The sequence below is a fragment of the Protopterus annectens genome, chromosome 8.part0 (assembly GCF_019279795.1).
Source record: "Protopterus annectens isolate FY-2018-M chromosome 8.part0, PAN1.0, whole genome shotgun sequence".
In the NCBI taxonomy this organism is placed as follows: Eukaryota; Metazoa; Chordata; order Ceratodontiformes; family Protopteridae; genus Protopterus; species Protopterus annectens.
This window is the reverse complement of record NC_056741.1, coordinates 62,887,191-62,905,279: the sequence shown is the minus strand read 5'-3', so window position 1 is coordinate 62,905,279 and position 18,089 is coordinate 62,887,191. Positions and strand designations below refer to the sequence as shown.

The window sequence follows — 18,089 nt, the reverse complement described above, 5'->3', positions numbered from 1 at the left end:
CCTACCATAATCCTCATCAGACTCGGATGCTTCCCCTGTGCCTGACCATGGTACTGTGACAGCTGACTACCATAATCATCATCAGGTGCAGATGCCTCCCATGTGCCGGACCTTAGTACTGTGTCAGCTGGCTACCATAATCATCATCAGACTCAGATGTTTCCCCTGTGCTTGACCATGTTACTGTGGCAGCAGACCTCCATAATCCTCATCAGGCGCAGATGCTTCCCCTGTGCCTGACTGTGGTACTGTGGCAGCAGACCTCCATAATCATCATCATCAGGTGCAGATGCCTCCCCTTTGCCTGACTGTAGTACTGTGACAGCAGACCTCCATAATCATCATCAGGTGCAGATGCTTCCCCTGTGCAAGACTGTGGTACTGTGACAGCAGACCTCCATAATCATTATCAGGTGCAGATGCTTCCTCACCAACTGGCATGCCAGCATCCATTGCTCAGGATCCATACTCTTAAGCACTGAAGAAAACAGATGGAAACATGCTAGTGTATCAGTGCTACTTTGTGACAATCCCATGCTGGATATGCTTGGGTGTATCATTTCTACTTTAGGACCATCCCAGATTTCAGTAATCCTACAGCTGTGGATAAAAAATTCATGCAAAAATGCAGACGCTCTTACCCTGTGTGGACACATGCTGTATCTGTAGCCTTGAACTGCCTGTAGGGATGATATATAACCACATATAACCATATTAGTTATATGAATGGTTTTGGTTCTGATATGTTGCTGCATATTTATATTTATTAATTTATTTATTTGTTTTTTTTTTTTTTACTGTGAAAGTCCAACTGGGCAGAGTCCATTTTCAGTGAAGGCCTGTGCAAAAAATCTCTAGCAAAATGATAGTTTATACCTTGAGATGCAGTACATAAAACAGTCAAATTAACGTACCATTGAGTGAGTGCATATTAATGTGACATTCATACATTCAGATTAAAACTGAGTTATAAACAGTGGAGAATGCACCCTGTGGGTACCCAGCTAAGTACAAAGTGCATAAGATAAGATATTATAACAGAAGAGTATGCCAAGAAAGTAAGTTTGATATAGCCCACCTAATCATGAAGGGATTCACATCTAGATCAGGGGAGGTCATCGTGCCTCTTTACTCATCCCTCATCAGGCCCATAATTGAGTACAATGCCCCTTTTGGGATGTACCTTACCAGACACCTGCAGCAACTGGAAAGACCCCAAAAGTACCTCACCAAGAGGATCAAAGGGCTCAAACAGATGTCATATTCTGCCCGGTTAAAGAAACTCCAGCTCTACTCAGTGGCATACTGCCTGCTCAGAGGTGATCTGTGCCTGACGTATAAAGCCATGTCCAACCCGGAATTAATGGACATGCTGCACCTCAGAAAATCCAAATCCCATCGAGCTACGCGCTCGAGAGACTTGAACCTCAGCACTGAAATAAATAGGACATGCTGGAGAGACAGATTCATAACCCAGAGGCTCCCTTCACTCTGGAATAAAATCCCAGTCCAGGTTAGGCAGAGTCCCTCATTGACTCTCTTCAAGAGGAATCTTGATGACTGGAAGGGAGATAGTAGGTTTACCCCGGGTATCACTTCTGTGTCACTGTTAGACAGAGGCACAGTATACTAACCTCGAAAAAGGGCATAGCAAAATTAATTTAAAATGGGTGGCGAAAGCCAAACACACTCTGGCTAGGCTTATAAATGCCCTAGGGCAGATAGCCTAGTATGAACCTATGAACCTATGATAGATATAACATTTCAGCTTAATTGCATTTGTTAATTAGGATGGATCGGCAGAAATAAGGATTAAGCTAACTTGGTAATATTTGCTCTGATGTAAGGTAAAACATTACAAAGAAAAATGCTTTCTACTGAAGAGATGGGACAGCATGTAAAAAGGATGTAAAGCAGATAGTAGTATTGCACTGAGTGAGAATGTAAATATTTACAGGCACTATTATGTCATAATGAGAGAGATACCAAGCTGTCAACTGACAAAATGAGCATTTCTTTTCCTTTGTACCTGTCACACCTGATGTCCCACAGGGATCCGTACTGGGACCGCTCACCAAAGAGATCCATACCGGGACTACAAACCATAGGGATCCATACTGGGATTACTCACTACAAGGATCCATACTGGGATTACTCACCACAGGGATCCATACTGGGACCACTCACCAAAGGGATCCATACTGGGATCACTCACCACTGGGATCCATACTGGGACCACAAACCACAGGGATCCATACTGGGATTGCTCACCACAAGGATCCATACTGGGAACACTCACCACAGGGATCCATACTGGGACCACTCGCCACAGGGATCCATACCGGGATTGCTCACCACAGGGTTCCATACTGGGACCGCTCACCACAGGGATCCATACTGGGATCACAAACCATAGGGATCTATACTGGGATCACTCCCCACAAGGACACTACTGGATCTGCCAGTGTTCATCCTCAGGGCACTACTGGATCTACCACTATCCATCCCAGGACACTATTGGATTTGCCAGTGTCCATCACAGGATACTACTGTATTTGCCACAATGTTCATCCCAGGATAAAATCAACACACACTCTCAAACAGATGATTTTATGCAACATGAAAAGCTATATTGTAAATGCATATTCCTGTTTTTTTTTGCACATGTATAAAGACCTGAATTTTATATGTAAAGACATGCATGTTATGTTTTGTTCATGTATGTAGCCTGTATACTCAACATTTATTACTCTTTTTATTTGCCAATGTAAAGCTTGTATAGTATATTGTTAATGTTGCTTTTCATGTGCAGCTTTTCTCCCTAAGCCTCCTTGACCACTAGACATCTGGGTAAATGTATCAAGGAACATATTTATGCTATAAGGACAAAAGATTCCTACAGTGCTCTTTATAGACACTGCATACACTGTGACAAATATAAAACGTTTCTGTTTGCTATATTGGATGTGGTCACTATGAATCCTAGAGGAGGTGAATTCAAAAGCCAAGTAGAGAAGCTTGAAACCAAATGGCAGATAAAACTATCTGCTGACAACCCTCCAGGGCTTATTGAGTGTATTATATCAAGTGTTTTTAAAAGATAGTAGACTTACCATTAACAAATAATTCATTTTTATTTCTTATCTGTTATGTCCATAAAACGCTAATTAAAGTTTTTTTAATTTTTGAGAGTTTTGGACAGTTTGTTAATTATTTAATTAATTAACTTAATTGGGAGTGCATAATGAGTGGCTATTTGGTTGCATAAATACAACTGGTTTTGTGGGTTTATATGTTTTCTGAAGAAGTTGTGTAGACAAAAATGCATAATACAGGATTTTTACACTCAAAAAACACTGGTGTCATCCTTTTGGAAGTAGCTGGACAGTGTTTTCTGTTTTTTTAGGTACTGATAACTGTTCTAATGATTAAAATCTAAACAGTAGCTTTGGAATACCATTTGCAATCCTTAAAGTCAATTTCTGAAGCTTGCTACTGGCTTACTGACTCACCTCTTGTATGGACATGCTAAATGTGTTAAAAGGCTCTTGCTGGGCAGTGCTTCATTCATGTTTGTAAGGCTTTACTAAAGCAAGCTGTATACTTGTAAAATAGTTTAACAACTTGATTAATATGTTTTCAAGACCAAGCAATTAATATATTTGTTATCAGTTTGCAGCCAAATACTTTTAAGTATATTTGATGAGGGCAGGAAGTGCGCAGTGGTCAGTGGCTGTCCTCACTACAGCATCATGTTATAGTGAGGCTTTAAAGTCCACCTACTTCTGTCTGGACACTTACTTAACACAGATGTTAATCCTCAGTGGACACTCACTACATTAGTAGCAAGGAGTTTCCCAAATCATATATATAGTGTTAGCATATCAACAAATTTAGCTGAAAAATGTATTGACATATCCTGGATAAAAATATCTTATTGTAACAATTGGCTACTGCTGTTATAGAAACGTTTGCTGTAGTCTTGCACCTTTTCTTTCACTGTGATATAAAAGATGCATACTTTCATTTCATTGCATTATTTTTTTCAGTATAACCTTTGTGTGGATGCATTCAAACGATCTGTAACTATTACTGTTTCTTGTTTTTTTAATATGCCTTCAATGAAAAGGTATTTATGCTGGTGGCGAGCCTGAAGTAATATTTGGCATTGTGAATCAGTCATCAGTGCTCAACTTTACATTCACTAATGATACGAGACCATGCCCAAAGACGACATATGCTGATCTCCTGAGTGGAAAGATCACATTCTCACATGTGAAGGGAGGTGCTCAAGTAGAGCTGGCATTTATGAACGTCACCCAATCACCACTGCTGTGGAAAGAGACAGAAGGCAGCCATAGTACAGAATTCCGTTTTTCTCTTGTTGTCTGTCCAACGTATTACATGGATGCTGGCTGGTACACTCTGACGCTGAACTTCACCAAGGGTGTGTTACAGAAGGAACTCAGACTCATCACCATGAAAGGTAATGGAATCCTCCATGTATCATTCAGAAAGGGTGAGTGTAAAATGACCGATAATGTTTTTGTCAACCTGAAGCTTCTGGCTGTGCTTTGCAGCCATTGTTAATATGATAAGCTCAGTTAATAGTTTATGTTTTTCACCTGTGAAGTGACAAGTGCAAGCAAATGAGAATAGGTGTAATTAACACAGTACTCCTTTGCTATTAAGTATTTTTGGTAAATGCTCTCAAGTACGTACTTTAGGGACTATTTCAGTAAGATAGCTATGTATGAGTGTGTGTGTGTGTGTGTGGGGGGGGGGGGTTGTTGAGACTGATGTATGCTGGTTGGTCAAGTAGTCACAGCACTGTCTTCATTGTGGTTAAGGAGAACTTAACAACAGACATCTAGCTCAGACAGAGAGAAACTTCTGGTAAAAGCAGAGCTTGATATGATTACAAGGCAGCATAGTCATGTCAGTTGTTAAATAATGAGGGATTCCAGTAATTAGCATACATTGAGATGCACCTGGTATGTGGCCATAATGTTACAGTCATTAAGTCAGATTGAGGCGTACAGGCTGTGAGTACACACGGAGACATATCAGTGATCGGCATGGCTTTCTATCAGAAAAGAGTGGTCTATGGTAGGGATGCTTGCAGATGTGAAAATTTAATGTTGTATTGCCACAGCTACAAATTCTATCAGCAAAAACACAAAGAAATTCTGTTGGCTGCTCAAAAAATGCAATGACTAGAAAACAGAAATCAAAATCTAAACAAACTCTGTCCGAACTAATGAATACAGTAAAACAAAAAATAAATGCAAGAGGGGTCTTTAGAATGGAAAGGAGCAAATTTCATCTAAGCAAACAAAATTTGTGAGAACAATACATGTCGAATAATGTTCAGGAGGAGGAGTGCGGTTTAAGAAAAGGCAGGAATTAAGCAATTAATTTAATGTTGGACTGAATGACACTTGTAAAGAAAGAAAACATGTATGTTATGTATAATGTATGTAAATGAAATAATGTTAATATATTTTAATGTATGCATGCTTATGTCTTAAGTAATATTTTAATAAAGGTGTTAAGAGAACAGTAAACCACTAAGGATGAAGCCAATTGAAAAAAAAACACTACTGATCTCCACAAATGCAAACTACAACTTTCCTTACCAAAACATGATTCTTGCTTCTCCCTCACACAACACTATTTTGATAATGCTGAAGTCTCTGATACTCAAAGTAAGAGGAAACTTCACAAATAACATGTAATACATAAATACAGTTCATTGAATGTCTGTTAGTGGTGGAATTACTTGCAAACAGTCATAAACGCAGCACTTGCAGTTGCATCCATACAAATATTTCAAGCACGGCCATTAATGCCCTTCTAGTATGCCAATATACCAAAACAGTTGTTCCCATAATAATTGTCCAGGTTGTTCTTAAAAATATCTAACCTACTGCTTGCTTTAATGTAGTTTGTCAGTCTGTTCCGTACATCAGCTGCTCTATCAGAGAACCAATTAGTACACTTCTCGTTCCTATATAATCTTCTACATAGATTGTCTGATGATTCTCTAGTACTTTTTGATTTCCCCAAACATTCCTGGCAATAATTGTCTGTAAATGCCTTATATACCTGAATAAGATCTCCTCCTAAATATCTATATGAGACACTGTATAAGTTCAGATATTTCATTCTTCCATTATAACTTAAATGTTCATATCCATGGATGCCCTTGGCATATTTCTGCTGTACTCTTTCCAGTTTACTCATGCTTGTTTTCTTATAAGGTTCCAATATTGTTATTCCATACTCAAGTTTGGGTCTAATGTAATTAAACAATGACTTCATCATTTAGGATTTCCTAGACTTTATAAGTCTTTCTATATGAGTTATATAGTTCTATAGCTGTCAGTAACTGATTGGTTAATATGATTAGAAAAACTCAAAGCTGGATCTACCTGTATACCCAGGTCCTAAAATTAATCTACAGTTTCAATCACTGTACGCTGTACTAAATATTCACTTTTCAATTTATGTCTCCCAAATTTCATATGCTTAGTTTTTTGATATCAGCATATTATTCTCCTGTGCCCAAATGGTCAATTTAGTCAAATTATTTTGCAGACATGCCCTATCTGTAACTCATGTAATCAGTTTACCCAGTTTCAAGTCATCTGCATACAGACTGTAGAACACCTCAGATGAAGAAATGCAATTTAAACAAGAATGGACCTAGGACAGAGCCTTGTGGGACACCCTGTCCTTAGACATAAAATAAGTACTTTATCAGTACAGATTATGACATGTGGACTACAAGTACATATCAGCACATATTTAGGCATAAAGTCAGCAGAAGAGATGAATGACTATAGGACATCAGCAGACATTGAGGTGTACACAGATCAATTACTATAAGACATCAGCAGACATTGAGGTGTACACTGATCAATGACTATAGGACATCAGCAGACATTGAGGTGTACACAGATCAATGACTATAGGACATCAGCATTGAGGTGTACACATATCAATGACTATAGGACATCAGCAGACATTGAGGTGTACACAGATCAATGACTATAAAACATCAGCAGACATTGAGGTGTACACAGATCAATGACTATAGGACATCAGCAGACATTGAGGTGTACACAGATCAATGACTATAGGACATCAGCATTGAGGTGTACACATATCAATGACTATAGGACATCAGCAGACATTGAGGTGTACACTGATCAATGACTATAAGACATCAGCAGACATTGAGGTGTACACAGATCAATGACTATAGGACATCAGCATTGAAGTGTACACAGATCAATGACTATAGGACATCAGCATTGAGGTGTACACATATCAATGACTATAAGACATCAGCAGACATTGAGGTGTACACAGATCAATGACTATAGGACATCAGCATTGAGGTGTACACATATCAATGACTATAAGACATCAGCAGACATTGAGATGTACACAGATCAATGACTATAGGACATCAGCAGACATTGAGGTGTACACAGATCAATGACTATAGGACATCAGCATTGAGGTGTACACATATCAATGACTATAGGACATCAGCAGACATTGAGGTGTACACAGATCAATGACTATAAGACATCAGCAGACATTGAGGTGTACACAGATCAATTACTATAGGACATCAGCATTGAGGTGTACATAGATCAATGACTATAAGACATCAGCAGACATTGAGGTGTATACAGATCAATGACTATAGGACATCAGCAGACATTGAGGTGTACACAGATCAATGGCTATAGGACATCAGCATTGAGGTGTACACATATCAATGACTATAGGACATCAGCAGACATTGAGGTGTACACAGATCAATGACTATAAGACATCAGCAGACATTGAGGTGTACACAGATCAATGACTATAGGACATCAGCATTGAGGTGTACACAGACCAATGACTATAGGACATCAGCAGACATTGAGGTGTATACAGATCAATGACTATAGGACAACAGCAGGCACTGAGGTATACAAGGTGTACAGGTAGTTAACCATTAAGCTGAAAAGTGATGTGTTTGAGGTGATACCAATATATGTCCACATTAATCAAAGAAGTCAAAAGAAATTCTTACTTTTGCAAGAAAGGAAATAAGCCAGACTTTCTTAGCTCATCTTGCCAGAACACAGACTTCTGAAAAATACCAGGGTGTAAACCTGGGGCAAAGCAATGCATGTTGCCAGAAATGGGAGTGATGATGGAGGGCAGCCAATGGACTGATCTGGGTAGATAAAATAAACTAGTACCTTGAAAAGAACCTAGTATTAATTAGGTTCTTCTGGTGCCACTGTGCATTGCTATTTATTTATTTTTTGTTTTGTTTTTATTTGACTGACCTTAATGAACTTTGGCTCCTGCCATTTCTCCACATGTCTACATTATTCCTTCATCCTAACCTCTTCACAACTACCTCCACCTGTGTTTACTGTAACTCCTTATGGGAGCTGTTCTCCATCTTTAGGATTTATAACATGGTGACAGCCAAGAAGTTGGGAGTGAGGTGAGGGGGGTGTCGGTAGGGGAAGCAGATGGAAAGTATTTTGGAGTATCTGGAAGCTGGTAATGCACAACAGATAAGGAATCACAAAATCAAGACACGGAGCACACACCAGATTAATGTAATAGAATCTAGGGATTTGATTAGGAAGGGGCGCTGGTACCACAGAGTGGGTTAGGGAGCATAGTGAAACATTTAGGTGTGTGTTCTAGGGAGTGATGTTGGTCAAACAGTGGTTGCACAGAAGATGGAGGGTTAGTGAATAATGGAGGCCTTGTTGGTGAAATTAATGTGGCCATGTAGTTTAAAGGAATGGTAACCAGTGGACAGTAACATAGGGTTGAAATCATTGCTAGCCAATGGGGGGATACCACAAGGGTAATACTGGAGCCAGCCCTTTTTTTTGCAGTCATAAATCACCCTGCTAAAGTTCTGAAAAGGAGATTCTTTTTAACTGATGACGCAAAGTTATGCAACAAGAGTGATACAATCAGAAAGGTGCGTAAGACAGGGAGAGGCTTGGCAGTATTGTAGAAATGATATAAAACATAGCTGTTTAAATTCAGAGGAAAATAAAATACAAAATGGAGCATATGAAAAGCAAAAATCCAGCAAAGAGAGGAAAAATTAGAAGGAAAACACAAGAAACAGCAAAGGATGAAATGGAACTAGGATAGCAGTAGTAACAGATGTCACAGAAGTAACCAAGCAAGAAAATCTGGTGGGATGCTGGGATACAGGGAATAGGCATCACAAGTACATAATTGGGAGTTTTTAGCCCCTCTTTCTATTAGAGGGTGAGATCCCATCCAGAGGACACAATGTCTCTGTTGGCTTGTGTACACCATGGAGGTAATTCAGAGCAGTGCAACAAAACAGCACTTGACTCGTACTAGAAGCCATATAAAAGAGATTGTAAGATATTAACATTTAATCCTGGTAGGGAGCAGGGGTATGTGAGTCGATGTAGAGATGGTGGTGACATATCAGTAAGCTCTACAAACATCTTTATAAAAATATATTTATGGAAATAAGAAAATACAGTCAAAAAGTATAAAGCAGAAAATTTAAAGATGGAGAAGTTTTATTTCACAGAAAGGGTGGCAGATGCTGCAAACAGTTATCACAAAGAGACAGTAGGTTCCAAAACAGTAACACAGTTCAGCAGTCATGTGACAGACATGAGGCAGCTCTTATCATGGGTGAGTCGGGGGTAAATAGAAGCTTTTGTTAAGTAGGAGCTGCAGCTTTTCCATTTGGTAGGGAAATAAGCAGGCAGTGTGAACCAAGCAGTACCTATCTGTTGCCAGAATCTGTGTTTGTTCACTTGTGTAGCCATAATGTAACTGGTATCTGTTTTTGTGAAATAACTTGCTAGTTCCCTTATGTAGTGTATTAATGAGCATTCTCTTATGGGGTGTGAACACTCAATGCATCACTGAGCATATCACCATGAGATATGAGTATAGAATATATCACTGACCATGTTACCATGGTGTGAGTATGCTGAACATCACTGGGCATGCTCCCATGTCATGTGATATGTAGTCCATCACTGGGCATGTTCCCATAGAGTGTGAGTATACTGTACATCACTGGGCATGCTACCATGAGGTGTGTGTATGCAGTCTATCACTGAACATATTCTCATGAGGTATTATTATGAAGTCTGCTACTGAGCATGCACCCCAGGGGGGATTAAGTATGTGCTCTTTCACTGAGTAAGATTATGTGTTGTAGGAAAATGCTCACATGTATTTTTTAGGTAATCAGGTGGGTGCACTGGGTCAGCTTTGATCTTTTCCAGTCATAACCCAGGAGATCCAGGATCACAAAATACAGGAGGAAATAGAAGGAAATAATAAAGAAGTACAAATAAAAAATATATAATCACAAAATAGATAGCAGCATTACATAGCAAAGTACAGAATGGGATATTTTGTTTCTGGAATAGGCTGCCCTTATGTATCAAGTTGAACACTTCCATAGCAGCATTAAGAAACCACCTGGATAACTGGATGGGTGATCACATATTTTTACCAAAGATAATTTTAGAAAATTTGTTAAATGAGGGTTGCTGCTAGTCACCCCCACTGGTAGTGGGTGATGTAGCTCAGTTTCTCGATGATCTCCTAGGCTAAAGTATAGTAAAAACTTATGAAGCTATGAATGTGTTGTAGCATCATGCCAAGGAACTGGTGTAAGACCCCTGAGGATGATGCCATCTAAATTCCTAATGTATCCCCTGTCAGATGTTGAGAGGTCTCTGTTGCAATCATGGCTAATGCTACACAAACCTGTGTCTACAGGGATAGAAAGTGCATGCATCTACCTTGACTGCATATGTGTCTCACACATCTTCCGACTCCTATATGGTATCTCTCTCTGTCTGTGTAGCAGTGGTTAACAGTGTCCTGGTCATGAAAATGATGGTATTCTAACTGTTGGCAGAACTAGTTGTGTGACAGTGTGCAGCACCACGGGCACTGGCTCTAAGAGTGACCACTAATATTTGCTGTTCTCCTATAGTTGCTGCTATTCCTAGAATGTTAGCATGGGAGAAGCTGCTGCACACCAGGAAATCCTGGCATTCAGAAATAGATGTGCAATGTGGCTGTTAGTGTTGAATTTATACAACTCTGAATCTTTCTGCCATGTTTAGTTACATAATTTGCATACAAGGTGTGTGTTATTAGTATGACATCACTCATACGCATGTCTTTATGTTGTCATTTCCATATCATGAATGTTACATTATTTCTCTCCTAATGTGATTGGTATACATGTATCTCTGAATCACCCCTGTGTATCACCTTGCATTGTGTTACTTTACATAGTGCAATATGCTAAATGTTTCTAAATTCCCCCCTCCCAAAGCATGCATACTCATATCTAACAAAAAGTGAAGAGGCAATGTGGATAGAAAATCAAAGACCATAATTAAAAAAAAAAAAAAAGTCATGATCACAGTCATAGATAAGGGAGAGGTTATGCATGTATCATACTCAGATTTCAACAAGGGGTTGCATGCAGTCCCTCAGAACAGATAAATAAGCGAGTCAACTAACCTTGGAGTGGGTTCCATTATGGTGATGTAAGTTAAAAAATGTCTGGACAGTAGGACATGGAAGATGAACGTAAATGGAATGCACAGTGAAGTGAATGAGCTTATGAGTGTGGGGTACCACATATTTCAGTGAAAAGTAGCATTTTTTTATTTGGTGTTTGTTTACTACTTGATTTGTGACATTTCTTTGTCAAGGCCCTGAAATTCTTCAGTAAAGTTTTGTTTCAATGTTTCAGTGTCTTTGGATGGCTAAGGGGCTCATAAGAGGTCATGGCAAGACAATCTCCATTTTGAAATAGCCCAGTAAACCCTATCCGTGCACCAGTCATCTTTTCTTTTCTTTGACTTGTAGGCATGTGGCTAACGTCATCTCTGCAGGTAACTTGTTTCATATTCTTCCTGCCCTGTATTTAAGACGGTCATCTTATTTAAGAAGGTCATCTTATTTAAGACGGTCATCTTATTTAAGAAGGTCATCTTTCACTGACCTGCTCATCTTCTTCTTACAAACTAAGGACTGAGTGGTCCTGAGCTACCAAGCAGCAGCAAACATGTCAGTGATTAAGTGATTAAGGGCATTCTTTTCTTCATTGTCTGTATAGAATATCATTTAACGGGGCTGACGGACAGCACACCTCTTTGAAGACAGCACAATGATCTGTTATAGAGGTGATACACACATGTAGATAGGATGAAAAGGAAGTTAGGTTGAGGGCAAAAGTTATTTGTACCTAATGTTTATTACAAAGAAATGCAAAATAATATAATAATCTTGGGTAACAAAACTCTAGGAGATGATTATATGAACAAAGTGAAATATACACCTCCTAGCATTCTAATCATCCACTACCTTCCTCTTCCCATATATGTGTCTATAGGTGAGTGGTACCTATAGGTGAGGGGTATTCACATTAGCTATTTACTTCTTATTACAGAATATTTTCCTTAGCTGGGTTACTATACTCCATTGTTACCCACCTATGTGTTTGTCCATACCTTATCTGGATAGAAGAAAGTTTCTCTGTTCACCTGTGAGAGAGGGGAGCTTTGAGCAGCCTATCTGTCCCTGGAGGAGTGGTTTCAGCCCAGAAAATAGTATTTTATTGGCCATTTTGGACTAATTTCTATCTCTTTCATTTCCCTACTATAAATACCACATTTGCCCGGTTTTGCATGCCAGGCAGCGCCGGTTAGCTAGGGTATAACTATTCCCGACTCCACAAAGTCTTCTCTTCAATTTTTCCCTTGGAACTAGACAAACTTTCAATTTAAGCACTCAAGCCATTCATTTCTCAGCCCAGCACTTGTTCAAAACTCATAGCAAGCACATATAAACCTTAGCACTAGACCCTACTATACTGTACAGAAGGACAAGACTCTCTATTCAACCTTACCAGCCATTCAGTAAAACAGTTTACTGTACCTATCCAGGCATGTCCAAAGGGCAGTTTCAGGTGTACTCTCCAGTCCAACTGGTGAATCTGGGCATTTTGAGGAAATGTTACAACTGCCTCATGTACACAGACAACCCTCTCTTCCTACCACCAAACACTAATACATGTGAGAAATGCAATTATACAGCCAAACTGGAGGCTAAGCTCTCTCAACCCAAGATTGCATCAGACAGTCAAGAGGAGAAGGGAAATACTTGCATCACACCATCAGTCTCACAAAGACCCATTAAACCAACACTGGCAAAAAACACACATAAATACACGAAAACATACTCAGAGGCTCTAAATAAAAATCTGCAAAAGCAACAGAGACCTCCAAAGCAGACATCCAAGCAACCTCCACCCCCCAACACAAATCATGAAACACATACTTCACAAAACCAGTGTGCCATGCAATCACAGCCCTTAAGGCAAAATAACATACCCAATATGCTAGTAATTGGTGACTCTATAGTCAGGCACACTGACGTCCCACTCACTAGGCTGAATAAGGAGAAGGTTACTGTTAGCTGCCTAACGGGTGCCAGGATCCGCCACATAACACAAGCACTCAGGTCACTCCAGAACAAGTACAAATATGACTCTGTCATTGTCCATGTTGGTGTGAATGACCTGAGCCGTACATACATCCCTGGACTACATGAAAAGAGACATGGAAGAGCTCTCTGATGTTGTAGCCCAGGCCGGTATGACCCTGACCCTGAGTACCATCCTGTCCTCACCAAGAATGATACCACAGTATAACGAAAAAATTATCAATTTCAACAATTGGCTAAGTTTCTAGTGTCACTCAAAGGGGATCCAGTGTTATCCAAATGGGATGACATGCTCGACAAGCCACGCTGCTTCACTAGAGACGGCTTGCACCTGTCACCCTTAGGCTTTTTAATACTGGCCAAGGCTCTTGCCACCTCCTTTTTTAGGCAAGGCTCAAAAGACAAACCCACTGCCATAAATAGCACAAGTAACAAAAAACTGAGGGTAATGCTACTCAATGCCAGAAGTCTAAACCTCAAAATGTATGCACTCAAGGCACTCCTCTGTATGGAGAAAATCTATATATGTGCAAGCAACAGAAAGCTGGTTTAAGGCTCCAGAGAGCACCCCAGCACTACCAAGCTACAATTCATACCATACATTTCGGCCACAGAACCGGGACCGAAATACAAAAGGCGGGAGCGTATCCATATTCATTAAGGATACCCACACCTCCAGGTTAGTGGCACAGCACGACGCTTCAGAGATCATCCACGTGCAACTAACAATGGGCAAAACTGCAATTCAAATTGTAGCTTGCTACAGTTCACCCAACATGTCCCAGGACCCCCATTCCGCATTTCTGGAAACACTGGGAAATATAAATGTCCTACTAAACACCCTAATATTGGGTGATTTCAATTACCCAAACATTAATTGGGAGAACTACTCAAGTACTAACTCCCTTTCCCAACATTTCCTAGAATTTATAAACTCAAATGCCCTGGATCAACTGGACAACACTTCCACCAGAGATGACAACATATTAGACCTGGTCATCACCAACATGGGCGACTGGTGCTCCACACCGGAGGTCAACCCCTCACTGGTTAGATCTGACCATAAACAAATCACTTTGGATATCCACATTCTGTCCCCACCCCTGAACAAGGAAACCACCATGAAAAACTTTTCAAAAGCAAACTTCACGTTACTTAAGACCGAGGTGGAAAGTTTCAAAGCCCCCATGCTAAAGGATAAAATTGTCCAAGCTGCAAAATCCTTTATTAATGCATTCTACGGGCACCTACAAGAATGCATGGATCATGCTATCCCAAGCAAAACCAAGACTCACTCCTCCAAGAAAAGGAAACCAGTCTGGTGGACCCCTGCTATAAACAAGCTATACAATAGAAGGAGGAAACTAGTACAGAAAAGAGTAAAATCCCAAGAAGGGAAGACATCCCTGATCAGTATCAGCAAGAAACTACGATCCCTCATAAAATCATCCAAGGCGAGTTTCGAAAGAAAAATTGCCAAGGACTCCAAAGATAACCACAAGGCATTCTTTAGCTATGTCAAGAATCTAAGTGGCAATGCTCAGATCTGCTCAGAGTTAGTGCAGAATGGTACAAAATACACTGAACCGACCAATATTGCCAAAATCCTGGCAGGCAGGTTCAGCGCAAACTTCTCCCCCCTCTCACCCCCAAAAAGGGCCCATAACCATACCAGAAGAATGTAGAGCTCCTGAAATCACAGACACTCAGGTTAAAACAGCCCTCTCCAAAGCCAAAAACACAGCATCAGTGAGACTGGACGGAGTTCCAGGCTGCATTCTACATGAGCTCAAAGATGAACTAACCCCTCACCTAAACACACTGTTCAAACTCAGCCTCTCCACAGGTTACGTACCCATAGAGTGGTGCACAGCAATGGTTATTCTGCTCCACAAAGGTGAAGCCACAACAGACCCCGGGAACTATCGCCCTATAAGCCTGACTAGCTTGGTCTGCAAGGCCATGGAGCGCATCATCATGGAACTCATTAACAGAGACATTGGGAACCTCCAAACACTGGACCCTACCCAGTTCGGCTTTGTTAAGGGCAGATCTTGCCTCCTAAACCTGGTGGACTTCTTTGAGACAGTTACCAAGGCTATAGACGAGGGAAAGGTAGTACACACAGCCTACTTAGACCTCACAAAGGCCTTTGACACCATTCCCCATTCTGGAATTATAGACAAGCTCACCAGCCTGAACATAAACCCCTACATCACAAGATGGGTTGACAACTGGCTCATGGACAGAACCCACATGGTAAGAGTTGCAGGAGCTAGGTCTGACTCTAAACCAGTTACAAGTGGTGTTCCCCAAGGCTCAGTCCTAGGACCCCTCCTGTTCGACATATACGTCTCAGAGGTACAGACAAGCACAAGAGGACTATGGCTGACCAAGTTCGCAGACGACTGCAAACTAGTGGCTATAACTGACTCTCCAGCTGACACAGACATCCTCCAAAAGGGTCTCACTGAGACGGACACCTGGTGTCAAAATCATGGCCTCAAGCTAAATGCCAAAAAGTGCATAGTCATCCCCTTTGTAAAAATAAAAAGTACCCACAAACTACCACATAGGTGGTAGTCCCCTAAATACGGAAAACATAATAAGGGATCTGGGTACCCAAGTAGATAGTAAACTCTCCTTTGATAATCACATTGCCAAAGTGGTTAGAAAATCCTTCTACGTGGCACACCTTATCACAAAAGGGTTCGCATCCAGATCAAAAGAGGTCATTGTGCACCTCTACTCATCGCTCATCAGACCCATCATAGAGTACAACGCCCCATTTGGGATGTATCTTACAAGACACCTGCAACAGCTGGAAAGACCACAGAAGTACCTCACCAAGAGGATCACTGGCCTCAAACAGATGCCCTATGCAGCTCGACTGAAGAAACTCCAGCAGTACTCGGTTGCATACCGTCTACTCAGAGGTGATCTCTTCCTGACATACAAGGCCATGTCCAACCCAGAACTGATTGACATGCTCCACCTAAAGAAAAGCTTATCACCTCGAGCCACACTCTCTAGGGATCTAAACCTCACCACAACAATAAATAGGACATGCTGGAGGGCTAGATTCCTGTCACAGAGACTTCCCATGCTTTGGAATAAGATTCCAGTCTACATTAGGCAGAGCTCCTCGCTAACACTCTTCAAGAGAAACCTTGACGAGTGGATGGGAAACAGAAAGTTTAACCCGGGGATCACTTCAGTGGCTCTGCTGGACAGAGGTACAGGGAACTAATCTAAGGGGTGCGGCGAAAGCCAACACATTCTGGCTAGGCTTATAAATGCCTTCGGGCAGATAGCCTAGTACCTACCTATGAACCTATGAACCTTTAATAATAGCCTTATTTCTCATCAATATGTTATTCTACATCTTCCACTGCATCTTTAAATGAATAACTTTATATTTTGCAAATAATTTAAATTAATCTCTAAGTATGCTTTGAATATTTCACTTGACCATCGGATGTCTATATTCAGCATTATTCTTCCCGGAAGCCTAAATATATGCTGTATAGACCACTGTAGACATAAATATTGTATTATATGTATACATATATCGGATATGAGGTTTATATCTTAGTTTGAAGCCTGAGGTGTAATGCCTATTATATATCTCCTTTCTATGCTATACTAATACAGAAGACTGGTTCTCCTTGTCATTTTACTGTGTTTCATATTAATGCCTCTACACCTCAGGTTCTGACTGAGTGTTTTTTAAACAAGAAACATCTTTATTAAATTATCACTTATAACATAGACAATCATACATTTATATAAATGAAAACAAACCATTTTAACATAATCCTTCTTGCAAGCATTATACATCACAAATCATATTGACTTAATTTTAGTTGTAAACATTATACATCACTTATAATCTGCCCAATCATTTTCAGTCAAACATTACATAACTCATTCAAGTCATGCCTGCTATTAAGCCTCATTCCTCCCCTGTTTGTATTATTCCCACAATTCCCATTTTTTCTATGTAATTTGCTCCTACCCTTTTCTAACAATCCCAATTCCAGTTGTTTTATTTGCGTTACTAGATTCACTTCTTCAAGTATAGTTGGTTTAGACTTTTAGTTCTATTTTCTAGTAAATGCTTTTTTGGCAGCCACTATAATTAGACTCAGCAAGGCCTTATTATGTCTAAGCAATTCCAGTTCTGTATTATCATCATCATCCCCTTTTTCCCATTTACATGGGGTCTGGGTATCGTATTAACTGTCGCCAACTCTCTTGATTCAGTGCCACTCTCCTGCCTTCTTCAACACTCATGCCTGACTGTCGCAGATCTTCTTTCACACAATCCGTCCACCTCTTTGCTGGACGCCCTCATTTCCTTTTACCTTCTTCCTGTCTGTCCCAAATCTCCCTCACCAGATTGTCTTCTGCTTTTCTACACATGTGCCCAAACCATCGTAATCTGTTCTCTTTGATCTTTTCTGAAATTGGAGCTACTGTGGCTTCTGCTCTTATGTCCTCATTTCTTC

General features: G+C 40.3%; 1 protein-coding gene across 2 annotated transcripts in view; it reads left to right on the top strand.

Annotated features, from left to right (window-relative positions):
• LOC122808648 overlaps positions 1-18,089 on the top strand; it is a 360,612-nt gene that overhangs the window by 225,110 nt on the left and 117,413 nt on the right. For both annotated transcript variants that reach the window (XM_044079618.1, XM_044079617.1), the window contains exon 4: positions 4,130-4,486. In XM_044079618.1, coding sequence (XP_043935553.1) covers positions 4,130-4,486 — 357 coding nt within the window. The remainder of the gene's footprint in view (positions 1-4,129; positions 4,487-18,089) is intronic.